The sequence below is a fragment of the Maniola hyperantus genome, chromosome 25 (genome assembly GCF_902806685.2).
Source record: "Maniola hyperantus chromosome 25, iAphHyp1.2, whole genome shotgun sequence".
Taxonomy (NCBI): domain Eukaryota; kingdom Metazoa; phylum Arthropoda; class Insecta; order Lepidoptera; family Nymphalidae; genus Maniola; species Maniola hyperantus.
The window spans coordinates 4,762,320-4,783,062 of record NC_048560.1 but is presented as its reverse complement, the minus strand read 5'-3'; the positions used below and the strand labels follow the sequence as shown (position 1 = coordinate 4,783,062).

The window sequence follows — 20,743 nt, the reverse complement described above, 5'->3', positions numbered from 1 at the left end:
TATAAAAAAAGAATTAGCGAAATCGGTTCCGCTGTTCTCGAGATTTGCGATCAGCAACACATTCAGCGATTCATTTTCATATATAGAGAGATTTACTTAAACTGTCTTGCCCCATAATAACCCCTTTGGTATTTTGACATCGGTGTGTTTTATAAAATATATAGACGATCCCGGCTATAATGGTTCATAAAAGAGCCTACTTACTAACATAGTCATTAGTCATTAATTTTATTACTAACAAAATAGATGTAATATCTGAAATAAAGACGATTATTATTATTATTTTATATATATTAACGTGGTTAGTTTAAACGCTAAAATCGGTGTTTGTGCAGTACCAACAAAGTGGGCAGCAGACGCCGGCGGCAGGCGGCCAGCAGGGCGCCGCCAGCGGCACCAACGCGACTGATGCTGCACAAGCCTGGGCACAGTACTATCAGGTAAAATAGTCCATCATCATCAACCCATAGCTGCTCCAGATCAGATATTTTGAACATGGAGACAGAGCCCCACGCCATGTCTGCGATATTTTATGCCAACACGTTGCGCGGGCCGTGCCACGTACAAGACACGGATTTAAAACTTCACGAACATTTTATATGTAGCATTTTATGCTTCGGGGTATGAGGCGGGGGGACGCCTCACACACCCGTGCTTACGTATCTCGCGACAGGCTTGCGACAGGCGTAAATCTGGCGATCATTGCTGTCAAACGTCACACGTAACAGCGGTTACAGAGAGACAGCATCAGCCACAAAGCAAAATAAGAAGAAGAAGAGAGACAGCAAATGTACTGTCGCGTTGCTACTGCTGTCGCTACCGCACGTTCTACGTACTCACTTACATTAACATAGTGTGAAAGGAAATTCTACACAAAAAATGTGCCAGAGATTCTCTTGAAAACGAAAGATTTTTCCTTTTGCATTCAAAACACAATTATCGTAATTATTGTATTGTGACATTAACATTGTGTGGAATAAAATTCCACACAAAAATGTTCCGAAGATACTTTTGAAAACAAAAGATTTTTCCTTTTCCAGAATTACGGTGGTGCAAACACGGGGACGAACTCCAATGCCGTGGACAAAAAGTAACGTCTCCCACGACATTAGACGCACGGACGATGGCGACACCGTATCGACTATACAGTATAACCCTCAAGTGCTAACAGCGCATTAACTTGACCATCCAAAATGTAATAATGTTGCTATAAGTCCCGCAAATTGCTATTGAGCTGGAACCATGTCTCATTAACATCGAAATGACGCCAATTTGACGTCAGCCGAAATAAAAATATACTATCAGCTCGAAACTTCAGTCTGAGTTCAGTCGCTGACGTCACTAAAATGTCGGCCATGCGCATTAGCAATTTGCGGGACTTATATCGAAGTTGTGATCGCACCTGTTGGCATTAAAATAGAATCACACTAAAGGATATTTTATAAAATGGATTCTTTAGTCGAAAAACCGGTAAATTCTAAAATTTGTGAATATAAAAAAATACCAAATAGTTCTACTTGATCTGCGGTCGAGGTCGAGTCTTCAATAGCTAAATAATTTTTCAATGAAGAATTAATTTAATTTTTTGATTGATTTCCAATACAAAAATTCAGATATTATATGACATCTGAGCATTTTTGTGTTGGAAATCCTTTATTTATCAGAAGATTATTTGGCGATAGAAAAATCTTTCCCCTGGTTAACAAACATATGTTTTCTTAAATCAATTATAAACGATTTTAATCTTTTTAATAAATTTTTATCGCCATTGTTCAGTGATATAACAATTTGGGTTTAGGTTATTAATCTTTTAAGAATTAGGGCGAAAACATATTTTTAATACGCGATACCAAATCAAATCAAATGGTTTATTCAAAATAGGGAATAAATTACACTTTTTGAAAGTCTGTTGTTGCATTTGTAAGATAATTTTTACGCGAACTTAAAAACTAAAACTACGAAAAGCACCTGTGGTCTCAATTTCAAGTAATTACATTATATACGCGTCTAAAGTGAAGGCTTAAAACTACCACATTTGGATGACATTCGTTGATATCTCTTTTACTCTAATGCGTTTTTTTATCTTTTGTCTTGCTCATCAGCGGGAACAGATTTTATACGGCATGTAATTTGAACTTAATTATAGGTATCTATCGTATCGGTATAACATTATTGGATTCGTAGAATTTTGTGTGTAACTAAATTAACTAACTATAACAAATACTTCGCGTGGTGAAAATATGTTTCGGATTTTAGCTAGTAATTCCAACACGTGTTTTTGTGATCATTTCAAATACAAGTAGGAATATTTTTGTATCGAGTCTAGCACATAGCACGTTGCTTCATTTATTGATTGGATATTCGTTGAAATACTATATTATTTGATTATTGCTATTCTATACTATAGTCTGGGAGTCCACAGCAAAAATAGAAAGAGACCAAATGTGTTTGTTATAAGGACTAAAAAAATATGCTTAGATTTTTTGCAAAATAACTGGAAAAGTGTACTATTTTTGTTCTTTCAATTTGCTTTTGGTCTACGATAGAATAAGAGCCAATACTTTCTTATCCAGTCTTTTAAAAACATTTCAGAAACTATTGTTAGGTTTATTTGCTAAAAATCTGCAATTTTCACATTTTTTAGGAATATTATTTCTAACTTCAATATTGGAATATAATTGATATATTATGTTATATTAATTTAAAAATTAAAATAACTTTTGAAACTACTTATGTTGTGGACTTCCAGAGTAATTTAAAATCACATTGTATATAAACGAACTCATACTATAAAATTCATAAACGAATAGATTATATTATAGGGAATGACTATTAAAGCATTTTGATCCCTAGCTGATAGTTTATAAGGTTTGTTTCCGAATGACTTACAATGTTTGTAGCCGAGTGAATGAAAGCCACGGCTTTGCGTGTGTGTACAAAACTTTAAGTTTACTGTGGTAGTAGGTTTGACCATTTTCATTTAAAATTAATTCTAATAATTAAATAAAATAGTTTAAGCACAATATTGGGTTTTATTTTTTTCTCATATAAATTTCCTTTTCATATAAACTTCCTTAAGCCTCATGGATGGCGTTGTTCATGCCGTTCTCTTCAAATCTGGCCTAATCTAAACAAATTATAGAATAGGTTTTTGGATAATACACTATATACAGTGGTTAATTCGTCCAAGTACATAATATACTACTACGGTCGAGATAATAATCGGGGTATGAGGCGGGGGACGAACTACACTGGGTTAGCGCGGGGGCGGGGCGGTTACACACCGATTGCCATCTCGACATGTCGTATAGTACACTGAACTGTGCATACTGTCGGACGTCCGAGCGGCTGTTAGTTTGTTTCAGCTTAATCAAACGAAAAATTGATTACCGACTTGTAGGAAAAAATAAGAGTTGTCAGCTGGTCCATCCTGGTGTCACAGTCCACGACAGTTGGGGAACTTCTAACATAACGTGAAGGCTTCGACGTCACTGACATTTGACGCAGGTAGCCATTTCCTTTGATTTCACGTCACCAATCGGCAATCACCATAGGACTAATACGAGTATGTCCGTCGATTCAGGATCAAGCCGAAGTTCCTTCACTCTAGTTCACTCTGCTGGTGAGTGACGACGCGACGACTTAACTGATGGGCAATGAAATAAAACAACCAAATTACTTTTGCCATGTTTTATTTGTTCAAAAATTCTATTGTCAATATATTTTATTTTGACAATATTGTGAAAAACCCTTTAAATATTACAATCCAATGGAAGAACAGCTCGACTCGAGGTATTCTAAACCATCGAATAGAATATACATAATAGTATTTAACAGTTTTTTTAACCTATTTAACTAAACTAGTTCGTTACAACATCATTCAATAGAAGATACATTATTAAAAATAGAGATTTTTTTTACCCCACACGTTATAACATCAAAATTGAAAAATCAACATTTTTGTAACGTATTAAAATGTCGAATTTAATTAAGCCTTTCTCACACTCGTCTTTAATTTTAAATTTATACACAAAACGAGACAGTCGACTTTTATACAGTACTCATAAAGGGCTGCCAACAAACAACCTCGGATTTAACACATGGATAAACGTTCATCGATTATTATTTACTATCAAGACATGAGACAAAGTAGGTATTCAGGCAAAGTGTGTAAGTAAGTAGGCATTTTTAATAATACCCGGGATGTGCAAAATAATTGCCAAGCAAAAATGCGAGAGCGGACATTGTAAAATGTAAGGTAATAACATTGATGAAATACCCAAAACTGTTAAACTTGTTAATATACAAACTGCCTAGTTTTTGGAATGAAATGAAATGTTTCTTTTTTTAAGTAAGTTTTATCACAATTCTGTCGGGAACCCTTGAAGTTTGAAAAACCTGTATTTAGGGTCCCCGTGACCCATCATTTGTGCATTATCGACAGTAAATTCAAAAAAATAAGTTATATACACACTATTAGTATAGTACAGTGCGACAAAGCTATCTTGGCGCGTGGCGAAAATCGGAACTAACGTTGCCGTCAAGTGTCCTCTTTGTTTTTGTTTGAATATTCTGTTATTATGTAAAATTATATTGTATGTATCGCTGTTGATTGCAAATAAACGAATTAAAAAAAAAATCTAAGCCTTTGTTCACCAACAGCGCCCCCCTGCCAATGACATCATCCAAGTGCCAAGAGAGCCTTGTCGCACTGTACACACTTTTATCATATTTAAACCAAGTTCTAGCTGATCTACTAAAATGTTAATTTTTGTCGCTTCGAATTCTCAAAATATGAATTTCTAAATAGGACATAAATGCTGTCTCCAAAATAAGATGGAAAAAAAAACGTGTGGATAATCTAAAATCTAAATGAACATTCTATTTTTGTCATTATACAAGAAAAATTGAGCCGGATGGTTAAGACATTTTTGCACTTGGAAAGCCTGTCTCACAAAGAGACTAAACTTTGAAAAAAAAAATTTTAGTCACTAAAGTAGAGCCGAATGTTCGTAATAAAGTTTTTTTCTTTCAATTTAAATTTTATTGAGCCATTGTTCATGTCTTGTCAACACACTACTGGACGACACCACGCACTGGGGTATCGTTTATAATTATATTTTAGTAACAACACCCCCACTGACTAAGGGATGATTTATGCCAGCACGTGGCGGGCGCGGGCTTGTGCAGCGCCGTGCCACGTACGATGCTTCACCGTGTGGCATGACGTGAAGCATGCTTCATATAAAATGTTCGTGATAGTTTGAATCCGTGCCTCGTCCAGGCGTCGTATGTGGTACGGCGGCCCGCGCCCGCCACGTGTTGGTATAAATCATCCTTGTACCTAATTGTTGATTAACGTAGAACGATTTTTGTTACGAAAAAAAATTACAAGACACGGAATTGTTGACCATTTGACAAATAAATGACGATGTACGCTCGTATACCTAATATGGCTATGTTTAATATACCTAACTAAAAGTAAACGAATAACACCACATGCAACACATTAGATTACATATGAAATTAAATGCAAAAACCATTAAAATAAACTTTTATGCGAACAATTTGATAATCACATACTAAATAACCTACTTAATGTGAATAAATGCGAAAGTGTGTCTGTTTGCTAGCTTTTACGGCTCAGCAGTTTAACCGATTTTGATAAAATTTGGTACAGAGTTAGCCTACCTACATCCCGGGGAAGGACGTAGGCTATTTTTATCCCGGAAGATCAAAGAGTTCCCACGAACGAGACGAAGTCGCGGGCATTATAATTTAATCTGAACGAGAAAGAAATTAAAAATTAAATTACTCGCATAATAATATAAGCCCTTACTGATATTTCCTTATAATAATAGCTAGGTACTTATACAAATAAAATATTCCAATAAAGAATTTTTTATTAAGATTTAATAAGAAATTAGAATACATATAGAACTTAATAAAAATTTAAGAAAAGATAACTTTTCTTTTATTATAAAAAGCAAAATTAAAAGTGGCAAATGTTTTTGAACATGCAACCATTTAAACCGCCGTACTCAAGAGTCGCTAATCGTTACTTAAGATTGAGTTAAAACGAGACAGATTTATGTGAGAGATATAGGCTCTGTCTCGTTTTAACTAAACTTAAGTAACGATTAATCGACTCTGAGTACGGTGGTCAGACATTCTTCTTCTTCACTCTGGGCTGGTTTCCGCACTTAAACGTTTCCGTCTGTTGTGCGTGGTGGTCAGACATGTCATACAGTTTAAATGTATTGAAATACCTAATATGAAAAAAAAATCGCGTCGAATTCTTACATTCTCGTATCTTTGGTTTACAACTGACCCACTTTACACAGTAATTGAGCTGGCAAACAAAACAGTGTATAACGCGTAAAATTTAACCCCTCACGCGCCATTTTAACTTGATGTGTTAAATGTCATGTCAAAAGTACAATTTTAGTCCTTATTTAAAAGGTGAACCGTACTTTTGACATGACAGTTGACCCATAGAGTTGAAATGGCGCGTGACGAGACATTTTGTATGGACATACCTAATTATACTTCTGATTAGAACACATTAATCCGGATGTTTTTAGCCCAATGACTACAAATTCAAAGCAAAACGGCCTAAAAGTGCACTTAAATTGAGTCCAAAGTTCATGATTTCTTACCACTAATTTTTAACTCATTCCCAAGCATGGATTTAAGTTTTTAAATATCCTGTAGGAACAATTTAATTTTCCAGGATAAAAACTCCTTCCCCGTGATGCAAGCTATCTCTGTACCAAATTTCGTCAAAATCCGTTGAACGGATGGGCCGTGAAAAGCTAGCAGACAGACAGACACAAATTTTATGAACCGTTTTGTCCGCCAGCTCCTTAAGTAACATTTTATGAAGACAATGATTAACTTTTATTGTATGTAATTAACTCGTTATTAATTACCTATTTTACTATACATAATTATTAATAACTATTGCGATGGTCTTCAATAAATTTCAGAAAAAATATTGAAGAAAATTGTATTATAGTGCGTACATTTCGAGAACTCACTCGCCATATTTACTCTATGTGTTAACTATCATGTCATAAGTACAATTTTAGTCCTTAATTAAGGGTGAACCGTACTTTTGAAATGACATTTGACACGTCATAGAGCAAATTTGGCGGGTGAGTTCTGAAAATTTATGCATTATATTTTGTTTGAAGACATTAGGTAGGTATGCATAGTGGCTAATCTATACATTATGACTGTATTAATTACTATTTTTGAAAATAACTTAGAAATGTGAATGAATAAAAAATTCAGGCAAAAATGATTTAAAATAGAACTATGCACCAAAACACAGTCCTATAGTAATAATCCGGTACCTACTAGTACCTAATATTAATTCTATAACTATATAAATAGTATTATAAACATATTTTATACTATTGTAATCGTAGCGAAAACGTGGCACATTTCATGATATACAATATACATTGCGGCCGATTCTCTTGTACACAACCTCTAAACTAAACTATATTAACAACTCTAAATCTAGCGCTATCCTTTTCCGCAAGAAACATTATGACAGGGATAGCAATAGATATAGACGTGTCATTTTAGTTTAGAGATTGTGTACAAGAGAATCGGCCCTATTGATACTGATTCTAATGGCACTATGTTTTAGAGTATTTACATCTTTTTCTTACCAATGAAATAAGAAAAGGACAAACATACTAAATTTTATTTAAAACTGTCAAACCTCATGACTTTAGATGCCAATCTTGAGCATAGTTTTTTTGTTGAGTAGCACTAAAATTTAGTATCTATTTAATTTAGAATCCATTTTCCGTCCTTATTTAAAACTATTAAAAAGAAAAAGATGCAGACACTCTAAATTTAGTTTAGACTTAGAGAAAGACATCAGAATCGATGGAATTGTATTTAATACTCAATAGCTACAGGCATAACGCATAGCTGATTAGATTCCTGCGGGAGGGGTGCGATGACGACGCCTCAGAATAAATACCTGTAGAAGTAGCCCTATTGTGACTCTTGCTGTTAGAGCGAGATAGCTAAATGCATTTAAGCTCTTATTAGAACGTGACAAAATGATTATTTTTTGTCCTTATCACCATGGCAACTATTTTTGTTCGTCAAGATGTATTTTGTACGTGAGATCTTGACAAACAATGTGAAGTGAGGTTATGGTGACTCAAGTATTTTAAAGAAATAATTGATTTGTTATGTTGTTTTTTGTTTTTGAAGTTATTGTGCAATGGTGGGTTGCAGTATACTAGGCTACAATAGCCGAAGCGAACGTAAAATGGAAGAAATAACATTTCACAAGTTGAAAGTCCCTCTAGCTCTGCTTGAGCTAGACTGCCACGCTAGTTGCATATCTGTAAGTGTATATTATATCTGCGTGACACGAGAGCTCAGTGATTCCTTCACTTGTAACAACTGTGTCCCTCCCGCACCGCTCCACTACCGCAGGAGTCGCCTCAGTTACAGTGCGACAAGGCTATCTTGGCGCGTGGCGAAAACTAACGTTGCCGTCAAGTGTCTCCTTTGAATATTCTAAGCCTTTGTTCTCCAACAGCGCTCCCCTGTCAATGTCATTCAAGTGCCAAGAGAGCCTTGTCGCACTGTATGCGCTATACCTGAGTATGACATACATCACTTGACATCTCCCACTAACTTCACTCACAAGTTAGTGCCGTGCATAGTGTTGGAAGGGTCTGCAAGATTTTTAATCCTGTCAATTCAGTTCACTCTAGGTTTTGTGGACAACCGAAGTAGCAAAAATTGAATTTAAAAAAATCGCCCTTTTCATTCTAAAATATCCGATACTTGAAGACCGACGTTTTTCATTTAGAAACACTAACTCAAAAAGTGAGGCCCCTTTGCTATTTTTATAATAAGTAGGTAAATGTGATTTTTTTAAATATTAACAGTGATTTTTATTTGACAGTAATTGTAATTTATAATATTTTTAGTTTTAGTTAGTTTCTATCTGAAAAACGTCATAATTTTTGGCGCATTGTCAAATCGAGGATAACAATATAAATCTCCTTAAAGCTAATTCTATATTCTAGTTTACAAATACGTTTGTGAAATAGGGTAAATAATATTTAATTTAGGAAGGTAAACGTATGATTTTGTGTAACTAGGAAGAATGGTTAATTTGTTATTAAGGAATATTTAATTATTGTTTATTGATAAATCGAATGTTAGTACTAAAACTGTGCTGTTATATTACATATTCATTGGCTCAACCATATGCCAGTAGTCCATTTGCGTTAAAGCACACGTCCATTTGCGTCAAACGTCAATGTAAGACTGACCAAAGACTGACTTTTATATATTCGTGCCTCGATGTTGGTATATATGATTACTTGATTAGTCAAGCGATAAGTATCATGACATACATAGATAACGACGTAATTGTGTAATGTAAAAATGATTGTTTATGCATCTACTATTATATAATTCAAAACTCCTATTTTCCATCGACTCGAAAAATCTTTTAAATGTTTTTTAGGCTTTTAGTTTATTTACACAATAAACTAACACACTAACAATTTAATAGAACTGCGAATGAGAGCTTACTTTACATTATTTATATTATATCATAAAAATTATTTTACTCCAACAATTTTACTGTCATGGCACTTTTTATATCAAGAAAACTCGTTTATAACTACAAACTATGCATAATATAATATTTTATTTTGCATACTTATATCTTCGCTCGATAAACAAGATACAAAGGTTGACTGCGACATCATGACATTTAATATTCGACTGGATTATATATAATATCTGTCCCGGCTTTACTCACGTGTTTAGTCGACGTTAGCCCGACTAGTTCCGAACTCATTCGACTGCCAGTCACATCCGCGACGCGTGCGCGAACTGACTCTCTTGAAAAAGGACCCCGGATGGGTTCGAAACTAGTCAGGCTAATGTCGACTAAGCACGTGAGTAAAGCCGGGATAGATATTATATATAATGGAAATCACTCACGATAGTTTAAACGCTAAAATATTCGACTGGATGTTACGAAACAATGTCATAAAAAATTTCATATCTGTTGTTAATTCCAGGCAATTTAGCCAATTATGCCGTCACGATCACATGAGGCAATTTCCTGCAATACTCAACAATACGTGAAAATTTCAGCAATTTTGTGCGATTATCTCCAGATTGCTCTACTATTGCTCCAGAATCCAGATCGATTCATATAATGCCGCACAACATGATGCTGCCGAGCAACAATTGCTTAAAATGACTAAATTGCTTGGAATAGCGGAATTTCAATTGCCCGTCTTCTACAACTCAATATACTATCGTAAGCCCAATTTTTTTTCTTTTATACTTCAATTTTTTTCAGCAATTTTTCGATTACGAAGTATTTTCTATCGAATTGTTTAACGTTTAACATTATTTTTAAGTGTATAGCAATGGAGAATATTGGGAAGTGCGCCCTTTTAGGAAGTATTTTTAGAGTGGTAATGAGTTGTAGAAGCCGCCCCTAAATTATCGCTGGTTATCGCTGATTCCAGACACACTTTAAACTATAATAGGCTTTAGTCAAAAAATATAAGGCGGACTGTTAAAAAACGAATTTTATTAAAGTACATTGCATTCAATAAGGCATATACTTTGTTTTCGTTTATCATACTTTTATATTTTCCACGCACGCCGAAGGTATATTTTAATCTAGCTCAAACTTTCAACGGACGGAACCCTAAATCTACGTATCTATCGTACAAAATATTTAACCTACAAATAGCTTTATTCCTAAACTTTAGGAAGTGTCCATTCATCGATGCGCCACGAAAAATCGCAAACGAAGCCTTCTCGACCTTTGTTTCGCTATATCTGTAGCGAAACAAAGGTCGACTGGGTTAAGCTGAATGAAGGGATGACGGAGCGAGGTTTTGGCGTATTTCATTAACAGCAGATACTCTTGAGGCTCCCGTAAACTAGTCAATTAGGCAATCACAACTGTCTGAATGACTATATTCAGATAGTCAGTTAGTCAGTCATCAACTAAGGCCTGAACAAAAATGTAGCAGCCTGAGAGATGACGCACCAACAGAGAGCCAGTCAATAGACACCTTTAAGACCGCGATTGCATTTAACTATTGTCTATGGTTTTTTTTGTTTATGATAGGCAAAGATCGAAGAACATAAGCCCATATTTACTTTTTTTGTAAATACAGTCAGTTATTTTTATTTAAGTCTGCGTTGAAAACTTTTTGATGTAAAAAATCTACCATTATGGGACATTATACTGATGACATGTACGAAATTTTGATAGGAATTTAATAAAGTTGCAAAATGTGTTTTTAGGAACTTCAAAATCACTTTTTGAGCAGTCACGTGTTACTATTAAAGTCTATTGTTGCATCATTTTGATTTAGATTTAAGGCTCACTTGCACAAGGGCACTTACATTGATTTATAGTGCATACATTTTAAGAACGCACTAGCCATATTTGCTCTATGTGTCAACTGTCAGGTCAAAAGTACGATTTTAGTCCTTATTCTAAAAGTAAACCATAGTTTTGACATGACCGTTGAGTTTGACATAGAAAAAATATGGCGAGCGTGTTCTCAAAATTTAAGCAAGTAAATTTTTTTATGCTGTCACTTTTTGGCAAATGCATTATGCTCTTGGCGAAAAGTGACAGCATTACAAAATTTAACTAAATCAATTATTTAGATGTCCTTGTGCAAGGTGGTCTAAGGCTGAGATCTATAGAGTATACTTTGACTTTGCTCAGACTTAAGTTTCAGATAAAGCGAGACAGATGTATGCCAGAAATATAACGCTGTCTCGTTTTAACAATGTCTTGAGTCTGAGCAAAGTCAAAGTGCACTGTAATATCTCAACCTAAGTCTCAAAATTTACAGTCTAGGAGTGTAACATAAGAGATTTGTATGAACAATGCTTTGTGTTTTACAAAAATGGAATTTTCCATTTTACGTCGATTGTTTTACATCAAACGCGTCTCAAATTTTACACAGCCTGACTGAACGTAAATCTTTTTAGCAATGAAAAATTAATTATTATTTTTGGGTGGAGTTAATTGGCATATTGGGTTAATTTTATAAGTTAAACTTTCGTAGTTTATAAACCAATTTTTTTTAAATATTAGGTAAGTATAAGCTAGGCGGGAAATGTTACACAGATTTTTTTTAAAAATAGAGATCGTCATCTTTGCATTATTGCCATTGCATAGACACGATTTTAAATTCGTTGCCAGGTCAAAAAATAAAGTAACATCGAAAAATGCCATAAATTCATAACAAACTAATTAACATATTTTTCGTTGTCATTTTGTTTAAATTGCGACTGGCAACACCAATTTTTTTACCACCTGGCAACATATTAGTAATTCTAGAATGTGTTCGACAATGCGCCAAATGTACAATCAACTAATATTACATCTAATTAATATGCACAACACGTTTTCTTTTGGGTCTGCATGAGTGCAGGTTTTCGTCTGTGAAAGAAATGAAAAAGAAAATATAATACTTGTGTTATTATCACAGATTTCCGTGCTTGTTATACTACTATAATACACGGTGTAACCAGAACGCTAGCAAAAACTTAGCGTTATTGTTATACTACCTAAACACAATCCAATACCAATAACCATTTGTCCCATTTTGTTTTGTAGTTTTAGTGATTTAGTATTTTTCAAACCCACTATGTATAGCGTACAAAACTCGGGTCAATGTCCCGCCTACGACATGGCATTGACTCCGAGTGGCCTACTTACGAAACGTTCGTTGACCTATAGCGTCAATCAAATGTTTTATTTGCTTCACTTTGATGTAAGATTTTGTACACTTTTATTACCTGTTATCTCCCAAAGCCACCACGATCCAAATAAACGTTCATCCCAGTGTTGGAAACAATACGCAGAGAAACTTTCAGCTTTTATAAATCACGAAGATCTGGCACGCGCTGGTTCTTAGTCCATTTGTACGCATTATAAGGCAAGGTTTTTGAGTTGAAACAGTTTTGATGTATGGCTACTGGCTCGTGAGACTGGGGGCACACGATGCGTTGCGGCGCCGCACCGCAAAGATTTCACCGTATCAGCGGGCACACGAGCGGTGCGGCGCCGCAACGTTGTTATGTCGCAGCTGCGCCGTAGCATCGTTGGACAGCATGTTTATTAACATGCTGTCCAACGATGTGTCTCTATTGAGGCAGACAACTGAGCGGTGCCGCTCCGACGTCGCAACGCATTCACCCCTCCCTGCCTCGTCTCGGTGGTTGCAAGTCCGGTGCGGCGCCGGAGCGCATCGTGTGTCATGCCACAGATATTTCTATATAAGACGACGCAGCGACACCGCTCCGGCGCCGCACCGCCGCCGCAACGCATCGTGTGCCCCCGCTCTGATGGTATACTCACGGCGCTATTGCGGCGTGGAGGGCGTGGCGGGCGAAGACGACCGCGAGTGCGCCGCCAGGGAGTGTTGCAACGCCGCCGGAGTCAGCCACTCTCTGCATAACAAAATCCATACTAATATTATAAATCTAATATTTTAAATGAGGAAGAGGTCAGCCGATGAATCCAACTCAACTGATCAGCGTTCAGGAAGCGTTCGAAGACTATGTAAATGATAAAAAAGCTTGGATTTGACTCGCTCCAGCAATGCACGGGGCTGCAATGGCCTGTATAGTATGGTATAATAACATTGTAAATTGTAGAATTAAAATTAAAAAGAGCAACCGCCGAGTTTCTTGCTGGTTCTTCTCGGTAGGAACGGCATTCCGAACCAGTGGTAAATTAAAACTACCCGACTATTCGAAAGCGCTTGTAAAAAATCTACTTGAATAAAAACATATTCTATTCTATTCTATTCTAAGCTTCGAGATGTCTTCTTGTCATCTTTAATTGTTACTTTTAGTGTTTAAAGTTTTAGTTTTAGTGTTTAAAGTAAAAACACTTTTTACTATGTTCTTCTTCTTCTTCTTTTTAATTTGCTTTATGGCTTTCAGTAGTGCCACACCGACTTTACTATGTTCTTGTACGATTATTATTATTATTATTATTATTTATTTATTATTTAATTAGAACGGCCATAAAGCCAATTACACTAATTAAACTACGAGTAAAAACTAACATAAACATACTTACAAAAATTGTTAAAATTATAAATTTTAAAAAGCAAAATCATAATTAGCACGATGGTACGAAACACTTTGTGTGCGAGTCCGACTCGCACTTGACCGGTTTTTTTAAGTAATCAGTACTCACTTTGGCAAGCAGCGCTGTAGGAAGGGTACACAGGAACTGACGTACGCGAGCCGATTGACCCACGCGGGGATGTCCCGGTCGCATAGTGCCTGCAAAAACAAATACATTCTCAGTCGTCGAGTTAAGGCGCAAGACACGGGTCTGTCCGCGAAATTCAAATTTAATTTGGTTTTTCACAATTTGTAAACTAAGGCCCGGTATCCACCTAAGCGGAGCGGAGAGGAGATGTGTACAGTAAACCAATCCGATTTTAAAAAAAATGACGTGATAATTTTTTCACGTCATCTATTTTGAATCTGATTGGTCGATTGAACGCATCTCCTCTCCTCTCCACTTAGGTGGATACCGGGCCCAATGCGACAACGTAGACTTATGGCATTAAAATTTCACCCCTAGCAATATCATCTTCACAGGTTTATATAAAAATGTTTACTTGAAAGTGTCCAGTTTAACAAATTAGTCAAAACAATTACTAATTTGTGAGTAGCTCACGTCAAACTCATTATTTTGACTAATTTTTTAAACTGGACACTTTCAAGTAAAGATTTTTATATAAGATGATACTGCTAGGGGCTCAATTTGAATGCCATAAGCCTACTTTGTCGTATTAGTTTACAAATTGCGAAAAACTAAATTAAGTTTGAATTTCGCGGGCAGACCGTGTCTTCCACTTTAATAGGACGTTCTCTTTTGCACATCTGATTTGACTAGTTTTCAAATACCGGATGGTATTTGAAAACTAGTCAAATCAGCAACTTTTTATCAAACGTCAAAACGCGCACTTAGTATGCGAGCTTCTATGAAATACTGCTGCTCGATTGCGGTAGAATGACAGCTACAATGTCACGATCGCAATCACCTGATTGGTTGATACTCGCTCACTATTGGCTACAATGCGTTATTGCAACATGAATCGCACAAATTCAGCCAATCACAACATTTGAGATTGTAATAATGATTGATAATAACTTAACCACTAAGTCTAGGCATTTTCGTTCAGCTATGTCTACATATATAAAAATATACGTTTGTCGAGTACATATATTATTTGATTCGTTCAGATAGCAGTCGGGGAGGGAACGCCCCGCACAGCCCCCGCGCCAACTCTGTGCGGGCAAGCGCAGGTCAAGTGCGGGTGTGCGGGGCGTCCCCCCGCCTCATACCGCGATTGCCATCTCAACCTGTTACAGATTATAGCCCTACTAAATAGGTACTTACCAAACAAAACGCGGACGTGAAGTGATTACAATTATTGTTCATGAGGTGGTACCTGGAACAAAGACAATTTATTCAATAGGTAGTACAATAGATTTGCTAATGCCGACCCGTTTTTGAAGAAACTTGATTTTCGCCATTTTGGCGTTGATGGCAGCACTGAGCGTCATTGTGAGCGTACTCGGACAAACTAACTAACAAACAGTGAGACAAGAAAATTGTTGAAATTAATATTGCATTGTCATCGAGTCATCTCTATTTAATATTTCAAGTCTCTAGCTCATCTGGAAGTCAGTTTAAAATCGATGCCGAACAGACAAACAAACAGATCGACAAGAAAGCGAGTTAATAAGTTAGTGTTAAAAAAAACATTTTATACATACACGCTGAAATTTTAGTGGTTGTCTTCCCGCGGCAGAACAGTAGAAGAACAGAAGAAACATCGAGTTAAGGCCATTGCATTCGCTAATGACAGTTGCCGTTTCACCTTGAAACTAGCAATTTTTGTTTTGGCGTTTGGTTTTGGCGCAATTTATTGACATTTGATCAGCTGATACTAATTACTAACACGCACTTTTAGTACTTTAACGTACTAGGGTAAAGGACTCCAGTAAATGAACGAATACGAAACCTCGAAAAAATCGGTGTACATACATTTAAAAAAACGGGCCGAATTGAGAACCATCTCCATTTTGGAAGTTGGTTACTAAATGCGAAAGTGTATCTGTCTGTCTGCTAAGGCTAATTTTTAACCCGTAAAATTAGAGAGTTCCCACGGGATTTTCAAAAAGCCTAAATCCACGCCCACGAAATCGCGGGCATCATTTAGTATTTTATTATTATTTTGTGTATCTATATTATAGTCATAAATTATTTAATAATCAAAAAGAGCAAAAATAATGCGCGGTATTAATGATTGTTATACTTATATTTTTTTATTTAACAGGAAAACTTACAGCTAATTGGAAAAGTAAATTGATAAGAACAGAAGAAAATTGAAGCTGATGACAAGTTTCACAAATAGAATTTATATAAGACTAGCTTATGCTCGCGACTACGTCCGCGTAGACTACATAAATTTCAAACACCTATTTAAACCCCCTTAGGAGTTGAATTTTCAAAAAATCCTTTCTTAGCGGATGCCTACGTCGTAGATAGATAGAAATACTTTATTGCACATAAAAAATATTACATAACATGACAAAGAAACTAAAACGAAAAAAAGATTGTATGCAAAGGCGGCCTTATTGCTCACAGCAATCTACCAGGCAACCTTTGGTGAAAGGAGAAACTAGGTGTGTTGGATAGTACTTACACGCAATACAGAAAAATGAAGTAGTATAAAACAATATAATATAATTAATTAATAAGTACCTAACTATTTCAGTAATACATACATAACTATCATACATATACATATCTATTATAAATATCAATATATATACAATCCATAATAGTAATATATATATATATATATTACTCGACTACGACGACGATAGGTATATACCTATAGTATAGTATAGTATCAGTCAGTCAGTCACGTTTTCCTTCTATATTAAAGATCAAAAAACAAAAAAAACTCGACTGAGGGAGAGAGAGAATAGAGGCAAAAGTAGTAAATGTTTGTCGTATACCGTCAATTGTAACACCTACAGTTGACGATTGATTTTTAAAAAACCTAATTCTACGCGGACGAAGTCGCAGGCATCACCTAGTAGTTTATAAGTCACTTAGGACCTTTGTAAACAGCGTCATACTTACTCATAGGCGAGCAAAATCCGACACGATTTTATTCCGAACGTAGAGGGCTGGCAAAACACCCGACATTTCTTGTCGGCGCCAACACAAAATCGATTTTAGTCAAGCGTGCATCATATAAAATGTTCTGCCACTGGAACATCCGATTAAAATTCGGGCCCGACAACCGACAAGTGGGAACCGACTCTTACGGAAATAATCGACTGTGATAGACAAACAGACGGAAGGACGGAGCAAATCGAACCATAAAGGGTTCCATTTTTAGGGTTCCGTAGCCAAATGGCAAAAAACGGAACCCTTATAGATTCGTCATGTCTGTCTGTCTATCCGTCCGTATGTCACAGCCACTTTTTTACGAAACTATAGGAGCTATACTGTTGAAACTTGGTAAGTAGACGTATGCTGTGAACCGCACTAAGATTTTCACACAAAAATAGAAAAAAACAGTAAATTTTGGGGGTTCCCCATGCTTAGAACTGAAACTGAATAATTTTTTTTCATCAAACCCATACGTGTGGGTTATCTATGGATAGGTCTTTAAAAATGAAATTGAAGTTTCTAATATATTTTTTTTCCAAACTGAATAGTTTGCGTGACACTTCCAAAGTGGTAAAATGTGTGTGTGTGTGTGTGTCCCCCTGTTACTTCTAAAATACTAGAATGATGAAACAAAAAAAAAATATGATGATATTACCATGAAAGTTTGCTTTCACCGAAAATTGGTTTGAACGAGATCTAGTAAGTAGTTTTTGATTTATCGTGCAAAATGTCGATAAAATACGATTGAAGTAGGGAACCCTTAGTGCGCGAGTCTGATTCGCACTTGGCTGGTTTTTACGATTATGGTACGGAAACCCTTAAAAACTCTTATTCATAAAAATTTGTATCAGCTGGTTTAATTCCTGGTAGTTTTTATTTATGGTAAAAACCTGTGATTTGTTCATTCACTTGAGTCTTTTACCCTAGAACCTGATTAAACCGACCGCCCCATATCGAAAACCAGTAAATGACATTTTTTGAAAAATCGTTATCTTATGTCATAATTTTTACTTCAATAATGTGGCTAATTCCGTTGTACACAATCTCTAAACTAAACTAAAATGATACGTCTAAATCTATTGCTATCCCTTTCATAATGTTGCTTGCAGAAAAGGATAGCACTAGATGTAGACCTGTTAATTTAGTTTAGGTTTAGAGATTGTGTGAAAGCGAATCGGCCCCAGTATCTCCCATTATTGTAAGGAAAACAGCATTAAAATCTATACTTCCACATCCATATCTATACTCCATACCTACTTAATATTATAAATGCGAAAGTGTGTCTGTCTGTCCGTCCGTCGGTCTGTCTGTCTGTCCGTCCGTCGGTCTGTCTGTCTGTCTGCTAGCCTTTCAAGGCCCATCCGTTCAACCAATTTTGACGAAATTTGGTACAGCGATAGCTTGCATCCCGGGGAAGGACATAGGCTACTTTTTATTTCGGAAAATCAAAGAGTTCCCACAGGATTTTAAAAACCTAAATCCACGCAGACGAAGTCGCGGGCATCCTCTGGTTTTCCATATAACAGAAATTTTGATACCTCTAAAGTCTAAACCTACAGTACGCGACAGGTTGAAAAAATGGTAATCGGGGAGGGAACGCCTCGTATACCCGCACAGCTCCTGCGCTAACCCGGTGCAGTCGTGCGCCTTATGAAGTGCGGGTGTACGGCGCGTCCCCTTGCCATATCCCGATTACCCTCTCAACCTGTCGCAGGCTATATATAGTAAGTGCACCTTATACAATGAGAAAACCAATTCAAAGCCTAGTAAGTCGCTGTGACCATTTTAAAAACATAACCCATGATCTAAAATCCAAATCAAAACAGTAAAGACGTTTAATAATGTATTAAAAGTAAGAATAGGAAAGGCAATAAGCTCTATAGTACGCGAGATGAATGATGAGAAAATGACAGATGGAAATCTGGGTATAAGGCCCGCACACCCGCACAGCCCCCACGCTAACCCGGTGCGTGATAGCGCGGGTGACGTCCCCACCCCGATTGCCATCTCGACCTGTCACGTACTATAGGTACATGTTAAATGTTTGCAAGGAAAATACTTTGCATACAATAATGTTTTTTCTGCATTATTTAACAAAGTCTAACTACTAGAAAATCTACTGAAAATACTTAGTCTTAAAATAAAATAAATTAAATTATCTCCCTGCGATATCGTCTGATGTCGTTTACAGGGTTTGGATTTTAGGCAGCCGAAATGTCACTGTTGACGTTATCAGAAGACCTAAAGCTTACGCTAGAACACAGAACTGTCATAATTCGTGTTCACTTAACCTAACGTCTCTCAGAGGGCTGAGAGGCAATAAATCTTTTTCTTATAATCCATACTAATAGTATAAATGCGAAAGTGTGTCTGTCTGTCTGTCTGCTAGCTTTTCACGGCCCAACAGTTTAACCGATTTTGATGAAATTTATTACAGAGTCAGCTTATATCCCAGAGAAGGCTACTTAGGCTACTTTTTATCTCGCAAGAGTTCCCAGGGGATTTTAAAAAACCCAAATCCACGCGGACGAAGTCGCGGGCATCATCTAGTTTTAAATATCAATTTAATTTGAAATAGCCTTAATAATTATTATTAAGGCTTCAAGTTAACAGGTTATGCCAGATGCTTTCAAATTTTTTTTTCAAAATTTAAGAAGAAGAAGAAAGGCATAATCATCATCATCATCATCATCATCATCAACCGACAGACGTCCACTGTTGGACATAGGTCTCTAATAAGGTCTTCCTCATGGCACAGTCTTTCACCGCCTGAATCGAGCGGCTCCCTGTGACTCGTTTGATTCGTCTGTCCACCTAGAGGGGGTCTTCTAACGCTGCGCTTTCAGGTGCGAGGTCGCCATTCCAGTACCTTGGGAATTGGGATCGTATTTTGTAAATATATATTGGCTTTTCGAATTACGAGCGCTCATTGCCACTTGAAATGAAATGAAATTAAATGAAATGAAATTCAAATATGGATCTGACACATAGGTATAATACTTACTTAGAAAATATTACTGTCTGTCAACATAATCTATGACAACCTCACAACTAGTACGTAATACTACGATAATTTTAAAATAAATTTGAGTAGTGAGCAGGCTTCATTTTGAGATAAGTAAATCCCTATTTTATTATTCAACCATTACCAGTACATATAAACACAACTTTCATTCAAAAATAATAAGTTTATAGCGTAATTTTACGAAGAAATGGATGCGCGAAGCTCCGCCCGCCATGACAGCCAAAAGGCTACTGACAGGATTTAGCGCCTGCAAGAAAATGAATAATTTCCGTTCGTTTTAGATTATTTAAGAAATGAAAAACATTTAGTTTAAAACCAATAATTTAAAATGATAAGATAACCTAAACATATTGTTTTGTGATGGTTTGAATTTAACACGTTTAGCCGTTAAAGAAAAAAACAACAAAACAAGTTGATCATAGCAATGTTTTCAACATCAATTCTTC

General features: G+C 36.1%; 2 protein-coding genes across 5 annotated transcripts in view; one reads left to right on the top strand and one right to left on the bottom strand.

Annotated features, from left to right (window-relative positions):
• Positions 1 to 3,023, top strand: part of LOC117993882 (heterogeneous nuclear ribonucleoprotein U-like protein 1) — a 45,439-nt gene extending 42,416 nt beyond the window's left edge. For all 3 annotated transcript variants that reach the window (XM_069507087.1, XM_069507086.1, XM_069507085.1), the window contains exons 27-28: positions 336 to 440; positions 1,041 to 3,023. In XM_069507087.1, the coding sequence (XP_069363188.1) occupies positions 336 to 440; positions 1,041 to 1,094 (159 nt within the window). In that variant the 3' untranslated portion in view covers positions 1,095 to 3,023. The remainder of the gene's footprint in view (positions 1 to 335; positions 441 to 1,040) is intronic.
• Positions 3,024 to 3,679: 656 nt separating this feature from the next.
• The window catches only part of LOC117993881 (deubiquitinase DESI2), a 29,073-nt gene continuing 12,009 nt past the window's right edge, over positions 3,680 to 20,743 (bottom strand). For both annotated transcript variants that reach the window (XM_034981754.2, XM_034981756.2), the window contains 4 exons: positions 15,479 to 15,530; positions 14,261 to 14,349; positions 13,412 to 13,503; positions 3,680 to 12,490 (listed from right to left, as the gene is read on the bottom strand). In XM_034981754.2, coding sequence (XP_034837645.1) covers positions 13,416 to 13,503; positions 14,261 to 14,349; positions 15,479 to 15,530 — 229 coding nt within the window. In that variant the 3' untranslated portion in view covers positions 3,680 to 12,490; positions 13,412 to 13,415. The remainder of the gene's footprint in view (positions 12,491 to 13,411; positions 13,504 to 14,260; positions 14,350 to 15,478; positions 15,531 to 20,743) is intronic.